This window comes from Suncus etruscus, chromosome 19 (assembly GCF_024139225.1).
Source record: "Suncus etruscus isolate mSunEtr1 chromosome 19, mSunEtr1.pri.cur, whole genome shotgun sequence".
Taxonomy (NCBI): Eukaryota; Metazoa; Chordata; class Mammalia; order Eulipotyphla; family Soricidae; genus Suncus; species Suncus etruscus.
In genome coordinates, this window is record NC_064866.1 from 31,637,215 (window position 1) to 31,664,845 (window position 27,631).

General features: G+C 40.4%; 1 protein-coding gene and 1 pseudogene across 1 annotated transcript in view; one reads left to right on the forward strand and one right to left on the reverse strand.

The window, feature by feature from the left end:
• The window catches only part of ANXA13 (annexin A13), a 61,095-nt gene that overhangs the window by 15,438 nt on the left and 18,026 nt on the right, over nucleotides 1-27,631 (reverse strand). The window contains exons 3-5 of the mRNA XM_049765781.1: nucleotides 14,527-14,602; nucleotides 6,843-6,937; nucleotides 3,551-3,721 (exon numbers count right to left, since the gene is read on the reverse strand). Of these exons, the coding sequence (XP_049621738.1) occupies nucleotides 3,551-3,721; nucleotides 6,843-6,937; nucleotides 14,527-14,602 (342 nt within the window). The remainder of the gene's footprint in view (nucleotides 1-3,550; nucleotides 3,722-6,842; nucleotides 6,938-14,526; nucleotides 14,603-27,631) is intronic.
• LOC125997861 (uncharacterized) lies at nucleotides 20,692-20,916 on the forward strand (annotated as a pseudogene).

A 27,631-nucleotide genomic window follows, 5' to 3' on the forward strand; every position in this document is an offset into this window, starting at 1 on the left:
CCTTCCTTTTTGCCTGCCTTTCTGCCTCCTTCCTTCCTTCTCCTTCCCAACCTCCCTCCTTTCCTCCCTCCCTCCTTCCCTCCCTCCTTCCCTCCCTCCCTCCCTCCCTCCCTTCCTTCCTTCCTTCCTTCCTTCCTTCCTTCCTTCCTTCCTTCCTTCCTTCCTATTTTTCAGATATATCCATTTCTTGCCTCCATGCCCTTTATTCCAAATCTACTAAATCAGCATTTCTTGGAGAAATAGAAATGAATAGGAAATAAGATGCTATCTATAAGTTGAATGCATATGGTTGGCTAAAAAAACCTATGGTTGAAAAATTCTTATCTTTAGCTTTTTGGGGGGGGGGTCACACCCAGCAGTGCTCAGGGGTTACTCCTGGCTCTATGCTCAGAAATCGCTCCTAACAGGCTCAGGGGACCATATGGGATTCCTGGATTCAAACTACTATCCTTCTGCATGCAAGGCCCTATCTCCATGCTGTCTCTCCAGCATATTTTCACTGAATTGAATTATAACTTAGATAAAGTAGTTGCAATAGAAATGATATCTTGTGGTGTAGATTTATAGTTAGTGTGCCCCACCAAAGTGCCCAAGACTCCCCACTAGTGTAACTTCTGTCCCCTCCAATCTGCCTCTTCATTAAACCTCATATTCCTTTGCTTGATCTTCTCAGTTTTATAATTCAGGGTCAAGGTTTTATTGTCATTTGATACTATTATGCCTTTGCTTTGTCTCTGTATATATTACAGCTGAATGAGACTATACAGAATTTGGACATGTTATATTTTCTATTCAGTGTGTCTTCAAGATTCAACTATGCATTTACAGGGTGTTTCTAAATTACTTGCACTGCTCAAGGTCACCAAGGCCAGAGTGTTTCAGGGATCAAACTTTGTACTTCACACTGGCCTAGAGGAACTCTCCCACAGTTGTCCCCTGCCTGGCCCTGCTGAGTGTTGGTATAGACATGCAATGTTCCAACCTATCACAAGTCACACTTTATTTAGTCAGCCTCGTCTTAGGTTGTTGTCCAATTTTTCTCTTTCCAACAAGCCTGTTCCTTTCAGCCAATCATGCTTCTTCTTGTGTGCTGCACATTTCTCTCTAGAACATGGCTGGCAGGAGTGGTTTTCTCCTCAGCAGTGCTTGATAAGCAACTCACATAGGTGCTGCCTTAATGCACACCTGAACTAGTAGTGTGTCAGAGTAGATACTACCCACTGCTTCCCCTGTGAGTTGTTTCAATTGACAGGGAGAAGGTGGAGGGCAATAGTGGGTGGATGCATGGTGGAAGGGGGTGGGGTAGAGGCTGACCATTGACTTGTGCTAGAGAATCCATCCTCGCTACCACTGGTTTCCTTTCAACCCAGACTATGATCTGCATGAACCTGAGGTTTGCTTTTCTCCTGACTTTGTTTTTTAATTCTTGTTAAACATATTTTACAGAAAAGAAAAAGGAGATTTGTTTTGTTGTTAGAGGTCAGGTTTGAAGAGTAATGAGACTAAAGGAATAATAGCATACAGTCAAATATGATTAGAAAAAAATAATAAACTAAACTGTCTTGAGGTGAACTGTGCTCCCTAACCTTACTATGTACACTCCTTTTCCCCTTCTCAGACCTCTCTCTCCACTTGACTGTGATGGTTCTGGAAGGAGTCTTTACCTGTGACTCTTTGAAGGAGAGTTTTCTAAGATCTCACAGGTGGCAGAGAAGTTAAGGAAGCTTAGGAAGTCATTGTAATTTGGACCAAGATCACCCAGTGCAGGATGGTGGACATAACTGCACAGAGTTTCAATCATCAGGGGTTGAAATGGCCATTTAGTGTCTGTACTATTGTAATTTTGTCTTAAATGACTATTTTGTTTCCTACCTAGTGGACTCAGGAGTGTTGGGGTTTCTGTCCTTTTTTTTGCTGGCCTTCTCCATCCTCTTATGGGTTGTGAAAGACAGAGGAGGAGACTTCAAAGATCTTTAGGGCCTTTTACTCAAAAGTTTTTTGAGGGGCCGGGAAGGTGGCGCTAGAGGTAAGGTGTCTGCCTTGCAAGCGCTAGTATAGGACGGACCGCGGTTCGATCCCTCGGCATCCCATATGGTTCCCCCAAACCAGGGGCGATTTCTGAGCGCATAGCCAGGAGTAACCCCTGAGCATCAAACGGGTGTGGCTCAAAAACCAAAAAAAAAAAAAGATTTTTGGCTTTCTGGGGTCTGGAAACAAAGACCAATTAGCTTCCACTGGTGTATGAATAGATTTCTTTTCAGCTCCAGAAATGGTGGCATGTACTCACTTGGGAGCACACAAGACTTGGAGAGGTGCGTCAAGTTATGGGAGAAATTAATTATTATCAGCACCCTACCTGTCTTTTTATACAGTCACATCTCAGAGACATTGTGGGCTTGGTTGCATATTACCCCCAATAAATCCACCCAAACAATGAAGTGAGTCATAACCTATGTTTGGGTTTCCCAAGTAGATAGGCCAGTTATATTGATACTATGATCAATAGCATGTGCAGTAGATTTATGTTTACATAAAAACAATGTACATCTTTTACTAAATATTAACTAAATACTAAATACTATTTTATCAGGGCCAGCGAGATATAGGGGTTAAGGCACTAGCCTTCCATGTCACCAACCCAGATTTGATCCCTGCCATCACATACAGTCTCCTGAGCATTGCCAGCGGTCACTACTGAACACAGAGCCAGAAGATCCCCTGAACACAGCAGGGTGTATCCCCACGCTTAAAATTTTCTATTGCTGAAAAATGCTAACTATCATTTGGACAATTGGGGAAATGGCTTAATAGGTTGGCTTGTAATAGGACTGCTTCGGTTTTCAGTCATTAAAAAAAATTACAATATCTTGGGCACCTGGAGATAGCTCAAGGGTGAAGTGCCTTGCAAAGCATGAGACCATAGATTCTATCCCCGGTTCCACCTCATATGCATCAAGTTCAAGAATCACTGTTATTTGTTTTCCCTGTGAACAGCCACAAAGTTGTTCAGGCACCACAATTGAATGTGTACGCATGTGCTGATAATGCCACAATCAAGCATGTGATCACCAGGCCAAGTATTTGCAACTCCCACTCAACAAAAAGTGGGAAGAGAAAGGGAAGGAAAAAAACAAAACAAAACACATAATCTGCAAAGTTCAATGAAGGTCAGGGAAATAAAATATGGCTGCAATCCATTTTGTACTCTAGGCTCATCATGGCAGAAACCTCATACCTGCCTTGCTCAGAAGACCTGCAAAGAAGAATGTGGAATCTTGCCTCTTGGATACGAATTTGACTAGAGAAACAAAAGCCAGATTGACCATCATTCTGGAAGATAATGTTGTATAAATACAAGGTAAAAAATTCCAAAATTGACTTCTGTAATATTCAAAGAGGTGTTTTAGTTGAGGCCAAGCAGGAACAACTGCCCACATGCTAGGCTCACTCCTAGAGTCCAATGTGGGAAACAGTTTCTCTTTTGACTGCTATAACCATCTGTGATGGGGGTAACACTCCTATCTAGACTGAGTGCTCAGCAGAGACTAACCTTGTTAGTTCTTGTGCACAGGATCTCAATGAGCACTGACTCATCCGTGCCTAGGCCCTTCATAGCCTTCTGCAGCTGCCGGGCATCATATTCCCTAGGCAGATCCAGAAGGGCCAAGGCTGTTTTCTCAAAATTTCCACTCAGCTCACTTTTGAGTACTTCTTCCAGGTCCTGCAGAAAGACAGAAAAAGAGCCTTGATTGTCACATGCCTTCGAGGAGAGGACCATATGTCTGCTATCCTGTCAGGGCCTGTCAAGGACAGCCAGAAACTTTGTAGGGACACAGGGAGGATCTCTAGGCACTAGCAAACCATCCTGGCAGGCATGGGTCATCCCATGTGGTTCTTCCTCATCCCCCAAGGCTGGTAGTGAGGCCAGAGAAAACCCTCTTTTTAGGGCTGGAGAGTTCAAAGATGAACCATAAGAGCAACAAAAGTTTTCAGGGCACTTTAGAGCTCAGAGAAATTTCAAAATGGCCCACCCAGGTGAAGCACTGGCATTATTTCACCTAGTGGATCTCAGAAAGGTGAATCTCATCCCTCAAAAAAATAATAGACTAGAAAGGACTATAAAGGTTTGTGATCTGTGGTAGATGAGGCCACTGATGATTATAGTCACTGCAATAAGATGTCTTGAGAATGGGGGGCTCTACTATAATAATTGCAGAGGACCTTCCTTCTTCTGGGAAAGCCTGGCAGCTGTAACCATGCCCACAAACATAGTCACTATGTTTGAGCTGGGCCAGCTCCTTAGATAAAGTCTTTTCTTGAACAAAATGTAAACCAAGCTGTGAAAGATTATGGTTACACTGGCCCATGCAGCACAAGCTGGCCATGTCAGGAGGAGAAAGTGTGCCAAACCCTGACTCTGCCTAAGCCATGCTTGTTGCCTCCATCTTCAGAATCACCATTTACCCAATAGTCTGCCTCATCACTGACCCTCTACTATCTTCTGCAGGATGCTGATCTGACCACACTTCAGGTATGCTGCTTGTTGGGTTGATATTTTGGGTTTTTTTTTTTTTGGAGTGAGTGTGGGCACCCTCCCATTATCTTCCTTCTTCTGGGAAAACCTGGAAGCTGCAATTATGCCCACAAAAGTAGTTGCTATGATTTAACCTTCTTCCATATATTAGGAACAGAGAATGTTTGCAGATCAAAAATAGTTTATTTAGGAATCCAGGAATTTAGCTCAGTGAGAGACATTATTTCAAACCCAGGTTCAGTCCCCAGTACCACAAAAAGGTCTTTCCTTCCCTGTGAAAGTTTATTTTAGCATGAAATCATTATTTTGTCCTTCTTATTTACTTTTTTGGTGGGAGGCATACTTACCTGTGCTCCGAACTTATTCTTGGTTCTGTATTCAGAGATCACGCCTGGCAGTGCTGAGGACCATATGTGGTGCTGAGTTTCAAACTTAAGCCAACTGTGTGCAAGCAAGCCCCTTAACCACTGTTCATATCTAATAAATTACTTCTAAAAGGAACCTTTAGGCTCTGGACCTTCAAGAAAGTCCAAAAGATTTGAACACAGGCCCTGGAATCTGTATTGTTAAAGGAACCTTCAATAGTCCCTCCTCCGTCCCATAAATCTAGTCCATCTCAGCCTATATCCCATGAAAGCTTTGTGTTCGGCCTCTGTGATGTGGATCCAAACAAAGAATGGAAGTCCCCTTTTTCAAATTCGTTGGGCATTATATTGGACAGTGGAGAAGAGAAACTCCAGCTGCCTTTTCTCACAAGCCACAAGCATAGAAACAAGTCTTTGTATGTTTACATTCAATTTTGGACATAGCAGCCTCCTCATCATACCGCAGCGTTAGCCCTGCTTGCTTGCTAACAAGCTGTGTTTCTCGTCATGGCTGTACTCTTTGGATCTCAGTTGACACGTGAATGTCGTTTTGGTTATCTCTCATCTTGCTTTGTCATGGTCATTCTAGATCACGCTTTTGGTGATCTCAACTTTCTAAAATACAACTGAGAGAATAGATGGTTGGCAAAGTTCTATGCTGAGATGAGCTACCCTTCCTACTTTTTGCAGAGGCGTGATCCCTCATTTCAAAGCTCAGGATCTTATTTTACACTAACCTGGCATCCACTTTATCTTCTTGGAAGACATAGACATAGCATTTGCAGGGCTACTACAATTAGGCACTTTGTCATGGATAAACAACTCATGAGACCCAACTAAACTAGAAAGTCCTTTATATTTCATAGTGGTAGTCAGTGAATGACATTGACACATTAGATTGTGAGGTGAGAAACATATTTTGCTGGTTGAATTGTCTGGGTCTTTAGTTTATCAGCACATAGGAGCAGTTGTTGACCCTGGAGTCAGAAGACTGGGATTGGAATTCTGGGTTTTCACTTCCTCAGTTTGTGATTGTCTCTAAGTCATGTAGACAGATGAATTTCACTTTTCCTTTCAGCAAAATGGAAATCATTTCACTCAAAATGGCCTTTCTTTTCCAGGACGGGATACTGTTTATCATGCTTGGTTCTCCCAACTCCCTAAAGGAATTAAGCAATTATCATTTGTGAAGCCTAGATATAAAGAGGTGGTTTCCCTCTGTCAAATACAGAAATTTATCTTTGTATTCGGTTTATAACAGTGATAAGAACTATCAGGTTTTAGAAATATGGATTAGAATATGCAATAATTGATATTCATTTTGCATAATGATAATTTCAATGACACTAACAGTCAAATTGTGTTCATTATGTTATTAAAGATAACAGAAACCTTAGTGAAAATGTAAAGACTTCTGTATATATGGCAACAGAAAGAAGGAAAATAAAGAAATGTAAAGAAAAATTATAAAATGTAAAGACAGAAAAAATATGCTGATATTTAATGAAATGGGGTGTATGCTTGAGTTTTTGAAACAATTGATTTTAAAGATTAGATCATTCTTGAAGGTGGCTAAATAAATGAAGAGTTTTAATATGAATATTGTCCTCTGAAAATTGATCTTAAAATTACTGACTTATTTCTTAGTTAATAATTGGAATCAGTGCAAATGAGTGGGGAAAATGACATAGAAAGATGAAGTTTTTTTAAAAAATAATGAGATGAAGATTTTTAAAATAATGAGTTAAAGTTAAGAAAGTTACAAAGAACTTTCAAATTTTTCCGGAATTTAATGTAAGTATTAAGTAGCTTCATTATTTTCCTCTTCAGTAACAGAATAACGGCTTGAATCCATTCTCTGCCGCTTTAACAATAAAATTGTAGCCGAAATAGTCAAGATCAAGGGCACTGTAAATGTCCTTTCCAATGACCCTTGGAATTACCTTGCCATATGTTGCCTTGTACTTTTGCTTTATTTGTTGCCTCTCTGCTGATGTCCTGTTTGATAATATCTGAATGATGGCTGCTTCATCAGTTCCTAAAGGGCAGAAAAAGAAAACAAGGCCACAGTGAAAAAGATACAAGATGGAGATTTCTTTTAATAAGGCTGGGGGAACGAAGGTGGTGATCAGAGGAGGGGTAAAACATGGATTGAACATTAGCTTCTTCTGCTGACAACTGTGACGTCTCTCACTCTACAAATATTGAGGCCTCACAAGGGAAGAGTATAGTATCAGGTATTGCGCTAGAAAGAGGAAAGAGCTCAACATGTACCTGTATGTCTCTCTTAAATGTATAATCAAGAGAAATGAAAACATGCTCTCACAAAACTTGCTTGTGAATATTAACAGTGTCTTCAGAAGATCCCAAAGAGGAAAATAACTGATGTGTCCATCTAGGCACAAGTGAATCTATAATATATGTGCTACATTGAATATTATTTGATAGAAAATAAGGAATGAAGTTTGGGTATGTCATGTAATAAGTATTTGATCAATTAGGCACCAAGCTAATAGCTTTGGTCTCCATTGGTTATATCAGAGACTGTACAGTCAGCTACACCATTGAGGTTTGTTCAATTACCTACGATCTTCACACAAAGACAGAATCATCTAGCAACACATTTCTTCATAAAATATTAGCCCTTAGGCAGTGCATAATTCAGCACAGTTCATTTCTATTCAAGCCCAGAATAGAAAAATCTACAGACACAGAATTTGGGTGATACTATATGATGCTATGTGGGAAAGAAATAAAGAAATCCTTGCAGGAGACCTTGGGGACCTGAGCAGGCTACCCTCCTGGGGTTTCCTGTTCCAGTGTTTGAGAACTTGGAAACCTAAGGCAGAAAGAAATTCTAACAGATTGGGAAAGCATTAGCAACCCAGCTAGTCCAAACTCACTCATGGACAAGGAAACTGAGGCACAGTGCTTCTGCTTAGTTCTTGCATGTACCTGTTCAGCCATGTTTGAATTTGTTGACTGTTCTTTGCCTGAAACATTGTCATGATTGCCTTGTGTCTTCCATGTTCCCCAGTTCACCTCTGCACCCTCCATCAACCCAACCATTCTTTTTACTTCTCCTTTTAAATCAGCTCGCAGTTCTCATTGCTAATTATATACTCTTCCTATCCAGTGATGCAATATTCCCTAACTATTGATCCTAGTCCCTCTCTTTCCTGAGTTCAGATTTTTATTTCTAGATCTCTGTGACCATTTCCCCCAAGGCATTTCAATTTCCCATAGAGCTATGGCTGAGCTCCTCTTGTCTGTCCCTAAATTTAGCCTCACCTTGTTACTTCATCTCTGTGCATGATATAACCTGAGTTAGAAACTCCAAAGTCGCTTTCAGAGGCCCACCCAAAGCACTCCTCTTCTTTCCAATATGCCAAGTCCCACCTCTCTAACTTACAAGACTCTGCCTCTTCCTTCTTGCTGCTCCTATCTAATAGACCATATAGTACCAGGTCCTACTATGTAGTCTGGCCTCCACACTGGGTAAGAATCAGCATTCAGAAGCTCAAAGGTGCATATTTTATACCCTAATTAAAATACCTTTAGTGATCCCTCATGAGTCCTAGAAATAAATTAGAATTTCTTTCCAAGGCATTAAAGGATTACTGTAATTTGATCTTTATTTTGGTTTGGTTTGGTTTTAAGTCTGCCTTTGCACTCAGAAATCACTCCTGGGGTCTCAGAGGACCATATGGGATACTGGGGATTGAACCCAGGTCAGCCATATGCAAGGCAAGTACTTTAATCGCTGTATTATCCCTCTGGCTTCTGTTACTTGATCATAAATTCTTCTTACCCCATCTCTGTGCAGAACCACATCAAATTCCTTTGGTCAGTAGCCCAGGCACCTTTATAAATATTGAAACACTGGGTTTTTGCTTCATCTGTTTGTCTATGGACCATTGATTCATGTTCTGACATTCTGAATTCCAGGGTCCCAGAGCATTGTAGTTATATGGTAGTGAACCCTGTCAATAGTTGGTTGCGTCTATGGCATTCTATTTGGGTGACCCAGAAATTAGTCCAGGTTTATTGAGATAGGCTGTGGTCTGATTGGAGGGGTGTATTCTAAGAAGATACATTTGGGTAGAACACATTTAAATTTTTGATATACTGTTTTATTCAGCAATGGAATAAGTTGATGGAAACTATGACTAAGCTCAAGCTAATTTCCTTGCCCTTAGGTAAAAGAAATCAACTGGTGCAGAGTGAGATTTTACAGCAATTATCACACCTTCTGTTTTTTTTCCAACCACCTTTGTATAGTTCTACTTGAGATTCCTACTAGTGGAATTACTTAACTAAAATATTCTGTCTAGAGGCACTACTCTGAATTCATATCATACAGAGCCACACATGAAGGAGGAAAAAGTTTGTGGAGATCAACATTTCTCTGGCAGCCCCAAGTGCTAGAAGCGGATGAGGAGGAGGAGAGGGAAATAACCCTTGAAGACAAGCAGACTGGAGTCTTGGGACACAATTGAGAGCTGTGTTTGTCCAACACTGCAGCAAATGCGACTTCAAGCATATAAGTATGACTGGACTGAAATGCACTCATGATGACATGAGTCTCAAAGATTCCAGAAAGAATGCCAAACATCTCAATAACTTACATTCTTATAATTTGTTTAAAGTGTTATATCTTGGGTTAAATACAATATATTATTAAAATTGATTTAATTAATTTGTTTGTTTGAGTTTGGGGGCCATACCTGGCTATGTTTAGGGATTTCTCCTGACTCTATCCTTAGGTGTCACTCCTGACAGTGCCCAGGTTGTCTCTTAGGTGCCATGCCATGAACAAGACAAGTTCCTTACCCACAGTACTACATCTCAGGCCCCTGTCAGTTTGATTTTACTTTTAAAAAAAATGGAACTAGGGCCTTGATAAATGGTGTCCTTCTTTAGCTAATGATCTATCATTGCATATGGTCCCCTGAACACTACCAGCAGTGATTTTAGAGCTCAGAGCCAGGAGTAAGCCTGATTTGGACAAACTTACACACACACACACACACACACACACACACACACACACACACCTATTCCTAGATGGAGCTTCTAGAAATGCTTAAGTTACTCTTGTTATCCACATTATATTTCTATTGGGAAGTACTGCTTTGACTCACACTTTTCCTCTTTGTAGATGGATGAAAATCTATACAACAATAATGGCTTCTGTTCAAATAGTAGCACTTTGTCCATTATAGGCCCAGCAGTGTGTATTTTAACAGAACCTTCCATTTGACTCCTACTGTACCCACACTTTGGGGGTCACTTATTATTATCGGTAACTTGAATCCCCCTAAATCAAATGCTAACTCTCGTACCTGATTATCTGTGACCTTATTTGGAAAGAGGGTCTTTGTAGAATTAAACTAAAATGTAATCATGGAGTCAGATATATTCCTATAAGACTAGAGCTCTTATAAAAATATAAAAAGAGGAAATTTGAACAGAGACCTAATTTTACAGAGATAAGACTATGTGAAGAGATAGAGAAAGCATTCCATAAAGGATAAACAAGTAGAGAAATAGAAACCAAAGAATGTCTACTGGTGGCTAGGTTTGAAGCCATAGAAAGACAGGAGAAAAGACCAAATCTTCCTTCACACTCTTAGCAGGAACTTTGCTTCTCTACTCCTTGATATTAGATTTTTGGCTACCAGAATGTAACATAGATATTTCTGTGGTTTCCTTCCAGTTTGGGATACTTTGTATAGCTGCTCTAGGAAATGAAACACCCACTATCCTTGGCAATAGCTCCAAACTTCACAAAAAATTAACCACAAAATAATTCCTATTTGCGACCGAAGTCTGGCCATTTGTACATTCTGCTCTCGATACCTGTTATTTGTGCAAAGTATGTGTACAATAATTTTTAAATGGAATTGAATCAGTTGGACCTATATAATAAAACTTACTCAGCCGAGAGATCAGGATTCTGAATGAAGAAGAAAAGGTACAGAGACCCTTTGATAGGAAGGTTGGTGGCTGGAAGGTTGGTTGCAAGGCATGGAGGGTGCCCTGACTGGATATAAGGAAGGGGTTAAAAAACAATGAGTTCTGGCAAACATTTAAGGCCTTTTTTCCTTGATTAAACTCTGGTCTAGTCATATCTCTAAAAATACAGCCAGGAATTAGAGAGACAGTCTACCCTGTAGGGGTCAGAGAATTGTGATCCTGTCCCAGCTTAACTCTCAGCTTTATGTCCTTGGACTGTTCACTTAGCTATTTTAGCCTTTATCATTCTGGAAGCAATCTAGTTGTTTGATTCTAATAAGAACAGGAAGACTAGCATGAGCTCACTTGCAAAAATAGCAATTAATTGCCAGCCTCATTCTGTTCTGTTCCAACACTGTTATTTATGTTTTCTTTCCTTCCTTTTCTCCTGCAGTTTCACTATGTAATGTGGCTCCAATTGCTTCCTCTATGATGTGACTTTCTGAAACAAACAAAAACAAAGACAAAAAAAACCCACACTTCTCAGTGCCAGAAATTGCGCGTCCAAGAAGGATTTGTTTTCTTTTTAAATATCTCAAGTCTTTCTCTCTTGCTTTCCATGTGGGTTCTCCCTGCCAAAGTCTAGAAACGTCTCCTGTTTCATGCCTAGATCCTCAGAGTGGTCAGCCTAGAAAGGAGGCATTTGTTCTCCCTGGTCACACGTTGCCATACTGTGCTGGTGAGAATTCTGTGGCCCATGCCTTCCTCCCTTTTCTCTCACTTCACATCAAATTGGCAGCCGTAAAGACCTTACTGTTCCAATTGCTTTTTATTTCTTAGAGTACTTCCCCATACCCTCCCCGCATTGCTCAGCAGAACTACTGTTAAGAAGATCCCACAAGGGGCTCCTGCCTTCCTCTCCCCGTCTCTAATCAGAATTCACTGTCCACATACAACCTTTCTTGGACAAATTGGCCTTGCCTTGCCAGAGTAGGTCAATAGAATGGTGTCACATTGCAAACAAGTGTGGCCAATGATACCATTTTCCTTTGGCTTCTACTTTTTGTTTTGTTTTGGTGTGGTTTGTTTTGGTTTTGGTTTGGGGGCCACACCTGGTGACGCTAAGGGGTTACTCCTGTTTACGTGCTCAGAAATCGCTCCTGACTTGGGAGACCAAATGGGACTCCAGGGATCAAACCGTGGTCCATCTTAGGCTAGTGCAGGCAAGGCTTACCCCTTGTGCCACTGCTCTGGCCCCAGGATTCTACTTTTTTATAACAGAGGTTGGGATTCCAGACCATTTTGCCAAATCATAACTCTTCATGAAGTACTAGTTTCAGTTACTCTAACCCTCACTTCCTAACTCTGACCTTGGGCAGTTTGATTAACTTCTGAGTCTCAGCATTGTCAATTTTTCAGTTATTATAAAAATTTTGCTTTACATATTTGTTAGAAAGATTTACCAAGTTCATGTGAGGGTAGTCCTTAGCAAAGGGGAGGAATTCTCAATAGTAGCACGTATCCACCTTGCCTTTTGTGCTCACATGCAAAAGAAAGAAGAGAATTCTTTCTACTTTGACATTTCGTAGGTAGGCGCTGCATCTGTGCTTGCTGAATTGAACTCAGTGCGGCCAAGGACAGTTAAGTATGCATCATTAACTGCATTAAATTATTCCCACACCCTCTTCAGCTCCTGTCTCCAGCCTATCTCCAGGTGTCAGGAACTCTCTGGAGAAACAACAGGGAAACACCTGGGAGTGTGGCACAATCACTCAGTCAAACTCAACTGTAAACACCCTGCCACCTCCAGGCTCCTAACAACCCTTGGATAGGCTAAATACAAGGTTAGTCAGGTCAGAATATAAACAAGGAGCTATTTGTGAGAACCGCTGTGCTATCATTTCCCTACCAGGTATTCTCCAACCCTATATTTTTTAGGACTCTCCCCAACATTTCTGAGACCAGACAGATTATTCTATAGTTAGATGATTTATATTATTAAACTCCATCTTAGAACTTTTGTCATGGATCCCAGCTCTTTCCACATTCCCATGAGTCTACTTGTAAGTAAAAATACTGCATTTGTTTCTGTGTGTGTGTTATTTTAGTAAAACATGCTAAATGGAAAAGCCTAGATATCAAATGGTACATGTTGTATGATTTATATTGTTATGAAATGTCTAGAATAGACAAATTCATTGAGACAGACTGGAGATTACTTGGACCTACTGGGAGGAAAATTTGGGTGTGACTGCTAATTGGAGGGAAAGATTTTTTATTTTTGCATAATGAGAATGTTCTGAAATCACAAGTGATGGTTACACAACTCATGAAGATATTAAAATCTATTGTATTGAGCCTTGCAAAAGGATGTTTTATGATATGTGAATGAAATCACAATAAGAAAAGGATTCAGTGAAACAACTGTAGGCTCACTAGATCCAACAACTATTAATGGCACTGAGTCATGTCTTCTCAATCCTACCTCATACCTTCCCAGACAGTAGCTGTGGGGCTGAAGTGGATTGGATACTCTGTCTGTAAACTGGGTGCATTTAGAGTGAGTGGGAGAAGGAGGAAAGGAGAAGAGGCTAGGAACAAAAATAGATTCATTTATGGGTATTGTGGCATGAGAAAATTCACATCTGGAAACCATAGTGCTCAGAGAGTAGGAGACAATATGACCTGACCTGTCTAGCTGTGTTTGAGATTGTACCCTCTTCCAGGCCTTTTTTTTTTTTTTTTAATCATACCCGGCGGCGGCACTCAGGGATTACTCCTGGCTCTCAGAAATCACCCCTGGCAGGCACAGGGAACCATTGGGATGTCGGGATTCAAACCACCGTCCTTCTGCAAGCATGCCAAACACCCTACCTCCATGCTATCTCTCTGGCCCCCTTCCAGGCTTCTGAGACAGAGATTTGCTTCATCAGTGATGTTCTTAGATCTCAGAATCCCTTTTTCTGGGTCTTAGTCTTAAACTATATGTTCCTTGTTCCACCTTCTTATTAGGTATATTATACTTCTGATCTTAGTCTCTCATTCTTGGTATACACAGACCTGTAAGGTGGATGCAAAGTTTGTTCCATTTGGATCTTTGACCTTTTAGTTTCACTTGATTTTGATCTAGTTGTCACACAAATTCTAGAATCAATCCTCACATCTGCTTTCCTACCACCTCTCATCAAAGGAATATATAAGGGGCTTCTATGACATTAGATTGTGTGAACTATACATCTCCTGGCTTTCACCTTAATATCAAATTCAATGTAATACTGTCCTATTTTAGTGATTATATTGAAATTTTTTTGGGCCACATCCAGCGTTGCTCAGGGGTTACTCCTGGCTGTCTGCTCAGAAATAGCTCCTGGCAGGCACGGGGGACCATATGGGACACCGGGATTCGAACCAACCACCTTTGGTCCTGGACCGGCTGCTTGCAAGGCAAACGCCGCTGTGCTATCTCTCCGGGCCCGATTATATTGAATTTTGAAGAGTGAAAAAATCTGTTATCACTTTGAGATGTTTTATAAAGAGGACTTATGAAATAAGCATATTTCCTTAGATATATCAAATCCACAGATCTTCCTAAGAGCATAGGAAAGTTAGACAGAAGATCAAGTTTAATCAACTTCAAAAGTAAAATTTTAAACAGAGTATCTTTCCTACCCATTCCTTTGCAGGCTTTGTACAGGGTTTTAGCATCTCGATTCACATCAAAACGCAAATGGCTTCTCTCTTTGGTCTGGAAAAAAAATAATTGAAAAGGTAAGTGGACAATATAAGCATTATTAAATTATTTCTGAATGAATGTTCGCCGTCAGCCAAATGAAGGGCCAGCTGCCCACTGTACACGTGACACATGTGGAAATCAGCTGGGGAAGTTCTGCCCCAGAGAGATGGCTGATACTTCTTAGGGCCAGCTGGCTTTGGGTGACCACAGAGAATGGACCTCTCTGTTCTCAAGTACAATCAGTCTGGTCAGCTCCAGGATTAACCCTACCTTTGTGTGCCTGTCTTTGAAACAGAGAGTAATACAGTGGACCAATGTTCTGGAATACAGATTCTCTCTTTTAGCAATGAAACATGATTAGCGTGATTAGGGAATAGCATTGCCAACCAGAAACCGAGGGACCTGGAGTCTTATTACAGATTTACGTGACAACCTGGGTTAAAACTTGCCATTCCAATTACAAACATGTTTGTAACCATGGTGCTTAAAAAAAAAAAAAACCTTGCTGTCCATATCAGCGTTCCTCAACTAGAGGTCATATGATATGGGTATCTATGGGCTCCTAGGATAGGCAGGTTAAAAATAGCATAAATGGGATTTTATGGCATGAAAATGGGGGTCAACTCATAGGAGAGAGGGAATGCATGAAGGGAACAAGACTGGAAGGGAGTCACAGTTAGTAGGAAGCTAAGAAATGAAGTCTACATAATGAGAAACATAATTTGTTAGAGCTAACCATATGGACCAATAAGATTACAGTAATTGGGTTTTACTGTTTTTAGGGGAGAGCAGTGGTTTATATCCTAAGTTCATGTTTCTTGTGATGAGTGATTAGCATAATTATATATTTATTTTTCCACAGCTACTGACGTTCATATTACTATTATTTGCTTCATGTTTTAACATTACACGGGTTCACTTTGCTTTTTATTTATTGAGGTGATGGTTGGATCACAATTGGCAGTGCATGGGAATACTCCAAGCTCTCAGAGTCTGGGCAAGCCAACCTGGGCCACTAATACGGGTGGCCTGGAGAGAAGGGTTGTCTTCTGGACCATGGCTAAAGGAGAATCTTGATATCACAGAGCTCAAGGTTCTTCCGGACCACCTCCCAGGACCCTGTATTTGATCTGGATCCTGAAACAAATGGAGTGGGTTTACATGGGCAGAACATCTGCCATGCGTACACAACACCTTCCTCTATAGTCCATTGCTCACAATTAAAGTTAAGAATAGGTCTTCATAGTCTGCTTGATGGAAAGAAAAATAGGTATGGACAGGTCAAGGGGTTTGTCTGCAGGTTCCCAAAATGGGGAGTGCACCCAGTTCTGCCCTAATCAAGGGTAGGGTCTTTGGGTTCTGTAGGGACATGAGAGGGTCTGTTTTCCTTTACAAATTTTGTGGAGGGAGTGAGGACTGGGATAACTATCTGTTGTTTCCAAAGACTAGCTATAAGAATTTATAGGATTTAGCACAAAAATGAGATTGCTTTGCACATGCCAACCCTGATTTGATCCATACGTAGTTCCCCAAGTCCTGCATGGAGTGATCTCTGAGTACAAGGCAGGAAGATGCCCTGAGAACAACCAGGTATGGCCGACAATCTATACTTGAGGAGAACCATTGAATGTCCTTTGTGATGGGCTCATTTGCAAAGCCTGTGCAGTAGCCCTTTGAATAATCTTTCCTGCCATTATTGTCTTTTTTTAATGTCTAACTGTGAAAATGCTGTTTAAAAACACACGAGTCAAATATGCCTTAGGGTTTAAAGCAAGTAAAAAACCTGTGTATTCATTCACTTACAACCTCATAAACATGACTCCCTGCTGACGTCTCAGGTATCCACATTTAGTATCTGACCCACATTCCTGCAGACCCACTTCAAGTGAAGTTCTGTTCTGGGCTCTCAGGTTTCAAAAGCTAAATTTCCTGATTGGTAAAACAGGCTTGGGCTGAGGCTCCCAAGTCAGCTGACTGTGGAAGGACGCTAACAGAACAATGGGAAAAGAGCAGGAAAGCCCTGCTCCATATTTGCTCTAGAAAAATGTCCTGTTGTGGTGAAAGTTCCAAGCAATATTTTTTTATTGCCTAAAATAAAATGAAATTAAACAGAATAGAATGGAATGGAATCGAATAGAACAGAATAGAATAAAGTAAAGTAAAGAAAAAAAAAATCACATAATTGCTCCACTATCCAATATCTTGTTATTAGAAGGGAAAGTCTGAACTCTCCTCTGGAGCGGTTGGGAAAAATAACCAACATGGCTCCTGACGTCAGCCTGGAGCCTGTGGTCATGCTTAATCTAAGTTATTAATTAAACAAGAAAAAAATGTTAGTCTCTAGACAAATAATTTTATTTTACTTTATTTAAACACCATGGTTTACAAAATAGAAGAAGCTACTCTGTCACGAGCACTAAGGTAGAAAAAAAAACATTTTAGCCAAACCTAGTTTCTGGACATAGGGACTGCCCAGGAACTCTGATAAATCTCTAACTGCACCAGCACAGGCCCTGACCAAGTCTATCCCTGGAGAGAAGCTCCAGCTTGAATAAAGGACTGTGATAAAGACACAAAAGTGGACCACCAAAAGTTTCGAGCTCTTCTCCTTGTCAGTGCCTCAGGTACAATCTCCTATCCAAGCTGAAAACCCCACAAAGGGGTAGTGTGTGTGTGTGTGTGTGTGTGTGTGTGTGTGTGTGTGTGTTTTCCTCATTGTTGTTGTTTGGTCATGCCTGACAGTATTCAGGGGTTACTTCTGGCTCAGAACTCAGAAATTACTTCTGGCAGTGCGGTGCTCTGGGGGACCATATGGGATACTGGTGATTGAAAACTGGTAGACCATGGACAAGGCAAGAGCACTCCCCACTTTTCTATTACTTCAGCCTATAAGAAGTAGTTTGGCCTTTCTCCCTAGCCTGGGGAGTGCTGGGAGGCTTGGCAGACCCCCAACCGCCCTTGTCTTTTTCCCCTGACTCCAGGCCTTCCCTGGGTGCCAGCTCAGATGGCCAGAAGTGGGTTCAGGTGGACTCTTAGTGGTCCTCAGGCTTCCCTCCTCCCTCTATACTCCAGGGGGGAGGTGCATGGGGAGGAGGGCGGACAGACATCTGGCTTCCGGTTTCCTCGATTCTGGAGACCAGCTCTTGCCAGGTATAGGGTTTTTCTCCCCTGGACTTCAGGCCTTCCCTGGGCACCAGTCTAGGTGGACTCTATAGGGGTCAACAGGCTTCCCCCCTACCTCTCCCTACACTAATGGGAATGTGCTCTGGGAAAAGGGCGGGCCATTCTAGCACTGGTTTATGTTAGAACAGTCAGTGGAAATTTTTTCTCCTTGTTTTCATATTGATAGTATTGTATGCTCATATTCTATATATCCATAATATCCATCTTGTATTGTGACCTTGATACTGCCCTACAAAGCTCATTTCTAATATTTTACTGCTTCAGTCCCAACCCTTATTTCCCCCCATCTTCCCATGTAGGTACAGCTAATGACATGAAGCTCACCACATAGAGTGATAAGTTCAGTTAGAGAAATAACTACACTGAAAACTATCCTAACAATGTGAATGAATGAGGGAAAAAGAAAGCCTGTCTCGAGTAAAGGTGTGGGTGGGGTGGGGAGTAGGTAGATCTGGGAAATTGGTGGTGGGAATCCTGCACTGGTGAAGGGGGGTGTTCTTTACATGACTGTAATCATACAATACAATTATATCTGTAATCACGGTGTTTAAATAAAGGTAATTTAAAAAAAAGGTAAAATGTCTCTCAGTAAGATACATATTAATATATTTCATTTAGGAATTCAAATGTTTATTTTGTAAGTCAAAACACAGGAAATGTAAAGAAAACCATACCCAACAAAACCCTAGCAACATTTAAAAAAAAAGAAGTAGTTTGGGGAAAAACTCTGCAAAGGCATGCAGGTTACTTTCCCATTCTGGGTTGGAATGGGGAATGAAGGGGCATTAGCTGTATCTTCACCTGAGATAGGGATTCTCATATCTCCTTTTTAGAGGCCTCTGTCCCCTCTCTATTTTTTGGGGGGGGCCACACCCATTTGATGCTCAGGGGTTACTCCTGGCTAAGCGCTCAGAAATTGCCCCTGGCTTGGGGGGACCATATGGGACGCCGGGGGATCGAACCGCGGTCCTTCCTTGGCTAGTGCTTGCAAGGCAGACACCTTACCTCTAGCGCCATCTCACAGGCCCCCTGTTTTCCCTCTCTTGAAGACTATTCTCTCTTTTTCCATTTTTATAATGTTTAAATAAGGCTATTTTACTTTACTACTCATCTCCTAAGCCTCTGTTCTATGAGAGAAGATGTTCCTGAAAAACCAACGGCTTTCTTGCAAAGAGCACGTTCTCACCACAGCCTGGGTTCCATGATTTCCCCCCAAAAAATGGATGTCAGGGTCATCTCTCACACTGGGTAGAACAAATAGAATTCAGGTGTGGTTTGATGGCTGCCTTGTGGGGTAGATGAGATACAAGGTCTGTGCTCACAGCAGACTTATGTCATTTCTGAACTTTTCCCAGGTGACTGAGGTGGGTAGAGAGATGAAAGCATAGATGCCCCTATTGAGCTGCCATCTCTCTTCTCCCCACATCACCTAAGTAATTTGAAAAAGAAATGAACACAGAAATCTAATTTTTTCCACGTGTGCATGGAATCTCGCTTAGCTTTTGTCTTTTAGATACTGAGATTTTTTCAATTGCCCATATTTAAATTTGTCAAGTGTAGAAACTATCTCTTTGTTCCATTCTTAGCAACTAAAATTTGATTTGGAATTCAAATTATATGTATAATTATATAAATATTATATTTATCACACATAATATGTTATTTCTATGATATTCTATGATATACATTAATTTCATTTCTATAACATGGTAGATGATGTAAAAAATGGTATGTTGCTTATATATTGCATATATTTAATATTTATATATTATATTTCACGTTGTCCCACACAACACTGTGTTTGTTGTCGGTGATCCCTAAAGATGCATTGTCAAGTTTGAGACCATGGCCTTTTTGTCTGAGTAGATCTAATCCAGAGCTCACCTTGTATTATTAGTGGGACTGTGGGCAAGTTTCAGAATATCTCTGCTGTAGTTTTCTTTAGGTAAAGTGAGAATAACAAGTCTTGCACATCTATCTGTACATCTCTTATATGAATTTGTATAAGATAAATTCTTGAACTAAATCACCACGAGATACACAGTTACAAAGGTGTTCATGATTGAGTTTCAGTCATGCAATGTCCAACACCCATCCATTCCTTCAACAGTGTACATTTTTCACCAGCAATGTCCCTGTTTCCTCCCACCATCTACCTTGCCTGCGTCTATGGCAGACACTTTTTCTTCTCTTTTCCTTTTTTACCATTATATACTGTGGCTTGCAGTATTACTACCGAAGGAGTATCATGCATATCACTTTACCTCCTTTCAGCACCCAGTTCTTGTCCAGAGTAATAATGTCCAACTGTCATTGTCATGACAATGCCAATGCCCTTCTCTGCCCTGATTGCACTTCCGTGCTATTTGTGGCAAGCTTCCTAACTAGGCCTTGTGACCAGTCCTCCTGCCCCTCATCTTTGGAATTATTACTACAATATCTTGTTTATTTTATATCCCAAGATATATATTTGTATATGTTATATATACCTTGGGACATTAAAAAAACAAGAATAGATGTTAATAAATGTTAGCAAGTGAACATATGCATATTAATATAGATTTATACATTTTATCACACAAATAAGTGTGATTATTCTATGTCTATCTTGTGTGAATTTTTATTTATTTATTTATTTTATTTTTTGCAGCTAGAGAAATAATTACACTGAGAACCATCATAACAAAATGTGATTGAATGAGGGAAGTAGACAGCTTGTCTAGAGCACAGGCCATGGTGAGGTGGGGAGGAGGGACACTTGAGACATTGGTGATGGGAATGTTGCACTGGTGAAAGGTTTTTTTAAATATAAAAATAATATATATATATATATAACACGAATAAATAGCCTTGAAAAATCACCCTTGGAGGGGCTCAGGGAACCATAGGGGAGAGCAGACATTAAAAAAATTTTTTTAAAGACTATGCTTTCAGGGATCATTTCTATAGTATGTGACTAGAGAAATCTCTTATTGTGTAGAGCACCCGAAGCCATGAGGAGGAGCCACAAGGAGGAGCCAGAGAGTCCTCTCCTGAGCGTGAAGCCGGCCCTAGGTGTCGCTTCTGTGGCTGCCTTTGGTCCTTGATGATCATTCTCCCTTTCCTCTGGGAAGGGTAGAGGGAGAGGGTGCAGTCTGAGTGGTAACCAAAAAAAAAAAAATTAAATGGGTTGCATTGACCCCTTTTGTAATGACTAAAAAAAAAAATTATTTATTTTTGGGTTTTGGGCCATACCCAGTGACACTCAGGGTTACTCCTGGCCTCCTGGCTATGCACTCAGAAATCGCTCTTGGCTTGGGGGACCATTTGGGATGCCACGGATAGAACCAAGGTTCATCCTAGATTGGCCAAGTTCAAGGCAAACACCTTACTGCTGTGCTATTGCTCTGGCCCCCTTGTGTGAATTTGAATGAATAATTCATGCAAGGCATCTAAAAGGAAATGTAATAGTTGTCGAGGACAAGTCAACAATGCACTTCCCAGAAAACTTCATAAACAATTTTCTGCATGAGGAGATTTCCCCTTGAGGGTTTTTACTGATCATTGTGACTTTGGTCTGGAGTTCTAGGCATGCCATTCCAATAGGGCAAGAGTGGTTTATAAATTCAGGTTGAAAAGGCCAAGTAATCCGGGGTGCCACCCACACATCGCATCATATTTTGTTAACTCTAACAAGTGTGGTAATTTCATCTTTGAGTTTGTGAAGCACTTATTGCAGTACAGCAGGGAGGAAGAACTTGTAATAGTGTGAAGTCAGGCTCACAATGGAAATAGATAGTTCACTCTCTAAGAATTTCTGCCTGATGCATGAGTAAGCTGGGAATTTAACAGTCGTGGTTCTGAATTCTCTCCAGCTTGTCTACATGTAGCCATGGCTTTATATTCCTACATCTAAAATAAGGAAAAGTGAATGATGTGTTTTTTCCAAGAAAAAACAGGCACAGAAAAGGAGGCAGTGTCTCCTGGGCAGATTGCAAGCTGAAAATACTCGTTTGGTGAAATGACTCACTGATAAGCCCATTAATCTTGTAGCAGATTAATGCCCAGGAGGAAGTTTCTTCTGATACCCAAACCCCTCTCCCACAGTAACACACACACACACACACACACACACACACACACACACACACACACACACACGAGTGACCAGCCTGACCATCTAATAGAAAAGGGCTCTGAGAGAGGAGTTTGTGGAAAAGTGAGCTGAGGAAGACAGTTTGAAAATTGGTTGTTTTATGTGTTACATCATAACCAGAACTTTTCAGGACCCAACCTTATGTACATTCATTCATATTAAGTACACATCTACTTGTGGGTCTTAGTAACCTGACCATCTATTTGTATAGCAGTAAGAATGGGAAGGAGAAAGTACACTGTCTTCAGAGAGGGTTAATTTAAAAACAACATTGAGCATGTGTCCCTTGAATGTTTTTTCCTCTCTGCATTCCTACTTTTTAAAAATATTTCTTCATCTATTTTCCTTCCTTTCCCCTTTACTCTCTCTACCTTCCTTCATCAGATAAGCATTAAGAATCTATTGTGTGTAGAGGGGCCAGAGTGATAGCACAGTGGTAGGGCATTTTCCTTGCACGTGGCTGACCTGAGAAGAACTCAGGTTTGATCCCTTCCTGGCAGAACCAGGAGTAACCTCTGAGCATTGCCAAGTGTGGCCCAAAAACAAACACAAAAACAAAATTCTATTGTGTGTAAAGCTCTACCCCAGGGAAGGAATACTCAATAATCTAAGAAATATAGTCCTTGACATGCAGGAACTTGAAAATACATCAGTGCAATTGTATTATGATATAATATGGTAGCTCTATTCTTTTGTCTAATATACATATGTCTATTAGACACATGATGTTCTTTGTTGTTGTTGTTGTTGTTTGGGTCACACCCAGCAGTGCTCAGGTGTTACTCCTGGATCTGCCCTCAGAAATTGCTCCTCGTAGGCACTGAGGACCATATGGGATGCCAAGATTTGAACCACCGTTTGTCCTGAGTCAGCTTCATGCAAGGCAAATGCCCTACCGCTGTGCTATCTCTATGGTCCCACATGATGTTCTTGGGGCATTATATATTCACACATATATAGGGTTTCAGATAAATTATATATTCTGCAACATATTCCAGTCTTGTCAAATACAAATATGGGAGATTGAAGAATCTACATTCCACTATGAGACAAAGAGTGATAATTGCACCATGATATGGCAGCATTATAGTGCTTTGTCTATTACAAATATGTTATTGGGCCATATATAAATATATAATATATATATATAATTGGGCTATATATAAATAGACATGATATGGATTCTAGATCAAATTTACATCACATAGATATACAGAAACACTATTATTATTTACAAAATATAGATATTACCAGAAAACAAAAATAACACTGCTTTATGAGTTTGTGTGATAAGCATATTGAGTATAAATTGCTGAAAAATAAAAAGAAATTCTAGGGGCTGGAGAGATAGCATGGAGGTAAGGCATTTGCCTTTCATGCAGAAGGTCATTGGTTCAAATCCCAGCATCCCATATGGTCCCCCATGCCTGCCAGGAGTGATTTCTGAGTGTGGAGCCAGGAGTAACCCCTGAGCATTGCTGGGTGTGACCTAAAAACAAAACAAAACAAAAAAAAGAAATTATAGAAAGATAAGTTGAGAATGGTGCTGGTTTTTGAGTAATGAATTAGGGAGCTGAAGAGATAGAAGAAGGTTTAAAATACTTACCTTGCATTTGAACAATCCTGACTTGGATTCCTAGTACCATATTTAGCCTTTGAGCACAGCTAAGAGCAACCCCCTGAATACACAGACAGGAGTAGCCCCTGAGCATTGCCCAGGTGCAACCACAACACCCATCCCTCCAAAAAGAAAAGAGAAATTAGGAGAACAAAAATATGAAAAAGGAATGAGAAGGATGGAGGCAGGGCAAGCAGTGGGAAGAGTGGAGCAGAATGCTTTCAGAATCTGTGCACCTGTAGACTCCTGGGATCCATAAGGCACTACTGTAAGAACAAAGTTGACTGACCTGAACATGACTTAGAAATTACAATATAGACCTGGGTGTTAGATACACTGAATATCAGTGTCACTATAGTGTCAGCTATACTGCCTCATGTTGGTTATAGAACCCCAAAGGTAGACCCATCTTTCTGGCTCCTTATGTCTTGTCTTGAAGGTAGGATTGCCTCTGCATGGGGATGATCTGGCAACAGTGTCCAGGACTAAGGGGCATATGGCAGCTTGCATATGCTCTGGGACTGATGCATGTAGGAGGTAGGATGCTCAGGTTCGAGGGATGAATGGGGCACTATAAACTCTAGCATTAAAGCATAAGAGGAGTGGCATTGTGATTATTTGTTCCTCCCAGTGCAGTTCCCCAGCAGTCCTGACATGCTACAGTCAGCTCAGTAAATATTTGAAAGTGGCTGGTTGGTATCGAAGTTCAGAGACAGAAGGTTTCCTGGGAAGTGCTGAGGGAAGAGGACTTTTGCACTGATGTAAAGGGAGCAGCTGTTGTTGACACTGGCATGAAATCAGGAAAAGGCTAAGTTGATTACAAATGAGGGCCAGGCTAAAAAGCAGGCATTGAAGGCTAGGATATCTGAGCAGAAACACCAGGCAGGTAGGAGACTGGACAAAAGAAAGCCTCAGATGAGCTTGCATTCTCCTTCATAGAAGTTATGTCATAGCTGCTAATTGATGATATCTTCAGAAAGGGTAGTGATTTGGATTAAGTTGAACTTGTATAAATTTTATGATCATTCTAGTTGTGAAAACCAAGTTAAGTTAGGAATTTTTATTTGATCACAAAGAAACTCTATATTACCTTATGAATGGTATATTTATTTATTTATTTACTTATTTTCTTTTTCTATTTTTTGGGGGGGGCAAACCCAGCTATGGTGCTCAGGGGTTACTTCTAGGTCTGTGCTCAGAAATTGCTCCTGGCAGGCTCGAGGGACCATATGGGATGCTCGGGATCAAATACAGGCCAGCTATGTGCAAGGCAAACACCTTACCCAAGAGTCTATCATTCCAGCCCTGACTCTTATCTTTTTCTAAGTCACTTTTTACCTAGCTAAAAGATGATTGGAATAACTCCACCTCTTAGAGGTTCCTATAAGGATATGTATCAAAAGGGCTGGGCAGGATGTTTGGCTGGCATGTGGCAAACGCTTGGTCAGTGCTTGAGTCTGATCATATCAAGTAAAAAAATGAACCCTGATATGGTGCTTTTGGGGTACCTTAAAATAACTGGCCAGACAGATGCTGTTTTGTATTTCTAGGTTAGGAATAGAAGAGAATAAGAAGAGTTTATTGGATAAACATTTAAAATTGAGAATGAGAGCAAACTATAAAGCACTTAGTATAAATTACTTATCAAAACTACTTACATTTAATAAATAACTCATTGAATCCTGATACAACTCTATGACATAGGTATCATTACCTCCACATTGATAAATAAGCAAATCAAGATATAGAGGCTAATATAGCTTACCAGAGAATACTCAACTGGTAAGGAATGAAACTCAAATGTAAACAGTTTGGATCTAGAAATTTACTGATGCCTCATGAGTTAATTATTTTGTACCTGTAATAATGATTTTTTTGGTTCACCTTCTTCAACTTTGTAAAAATTTAATAGTAAGGTCAGAGAAATAACAAGTAGGACTTGTTAAGGACTTGCATTGCTGACCCTGGTTTGATTTCTGGAATAAAACTTAGTCCCCCAAATGCCTCCAGGTGAGCTTAGAGTTAGGAATAAGCTCTGTGGACACCTTAGTGTGGCCCATAAACCAAACACTAAGGAAACAAACAAGCAAAGCCCCTCCAAATTTAATGTGAGAAAAGCTTACTACAACTTTTAGAATGCTGATCTTTCACAGAAACATCAGTTGAGATCTGTAACATTCACATATCAAGGAGTCAGGGACCCTTTGTAGAGTTGGCAGCTAAAAACTGCTCATGGTAAGAGAAAATAGAAAGTAGAATGAAAAATAAAGATCACTCGCCACCATTTGTAAGGAAAAAAGCAGAAATCTTCTAGGATCGGCTACCAATCAGATGTCCACTCCTCCCAGCTAAGGTTAGCCAGGTGCATTTCCCCCATAAGCCCTTGTCACCCCAACTCTGGGGATGCTATTTTAGTGGGGCTGGGATGCAGGGAACCCAAAGGCAGGTTTTAAACCCAGGCTGCCTGTAAATGTCCCTTCCCCCACCTGCTTCTACTGGGCCACAGGTCAGAAGCCCATCCTCCTCTTGATCAGAAGAGATCTCTATGGCATAGTCCCACTGACTCACAAATCCTGCTGACACTTCAGTCTATACCAGACAGTCCTAAGCAGACCAGGCACAACTTTTTGTCCCTTAAAAAATATACCTCCCAAAGCAAAAGAAAATCCAACATACTAATTTGCAACATCTCTACCATACTTGGGTAATCTCAAGTATCTAGCATAAAGAAGCCCTAAAACAAATATACCTTTAAACCACCTCTTACATAATTAAACAGACCACTATTTTAAAAAAACACCCTGAAACTCCAGCACCCATACCCACCCTATACAAAGAACAATGGGTAACTAAGGAAGACAACAGCAGCTAGAATATGGAAAGAAATCCTAGCAGATTTCCAAGTCCTACAAAATGCACAAACTTCATAGATGGGGAACTAAAATCAGCATTTAATGTCTTAGCAATGGAATTCAGAGAATCACTAGCCAAAGAAATTAATAAATCCATAGTCAAGTCATACAACTCAAAAAAGAACTCTATCAGAAGATGAGAAAGTTCATACAAATGGAACTAAGGAAACTAAAAAAAAACATGCTAGCAATCCACAGTAGCAGAATTACACAAATACAGAATCACATGGATGTACTTGAAGACAAAATGCAAGCCAGCAACAACAAATAAGTCAATAAAGAAATGAGAGACAAAACACTGGAAGAAAATGAAAGGCATTTAATGAACAAAGACAAAAGAAACAACCTATGACTTATAGAAATACTAGAAGGGGATGATAAAGGGAAAGGAAAAGAACAAGTAGTGAGGTAAATAATAGCAGAGAATTTTCCCACTCTCTAGAAAGAGACACCTGTACAAATCTAAGAGGCAAAAAGAATTCGGAATAAAATAGACCCTAATAGATCAACACCAAGACATATAGTAATTAAAATGGCAAAAAACAAAGAGAGAAATGAATTATTCAAAGCAATATGGGAGGGAAAAAACCTCAAGTACAAAGGAAAGAACATAAGAATCAAACCAGATCTCCCATTTGAAACAATTCAAGCAAGAGGACAATGGAATGAAATATTTAAACTACTGAATGAAAGAAATTTCCAACCTAGAGTCCACTACCTGGCAAAACTCTAATTTACATGGAAGGGAGGACTAAAAACATTCTTAGACAAAAAAGAACTTGCAATATTTATGCTAACCTAACTGACTCTAAATGAACTACTCAGAGATCAATTACACAATCCAAACACCTAGTTGTAATAACAACAACCCTACACAACATAACAGTACAACAACCCTTTCTGTCAATATTCTCCATAAATGCCAATGGACTAAACTCCTCAGTAAGAGACACAGAGTAGAGAGTTAGATCAGGAAACAAAACCCAGATATCTGCTGCCTGCAGGATACGCACCTAAAAGATTAGGATAAACACAGGCTTAGAATAAAAGGATGAAAATCAATTATTAAAATCACTTGAAAACAAAACAAAACAAAAAGCTGGGACAGCCATACTTATATCAAACCAAATTGCATTCAATCTCAAGAAAGTGCTCAGAGACAAAGATGGACACTACTTATTAACCAGGGGAAC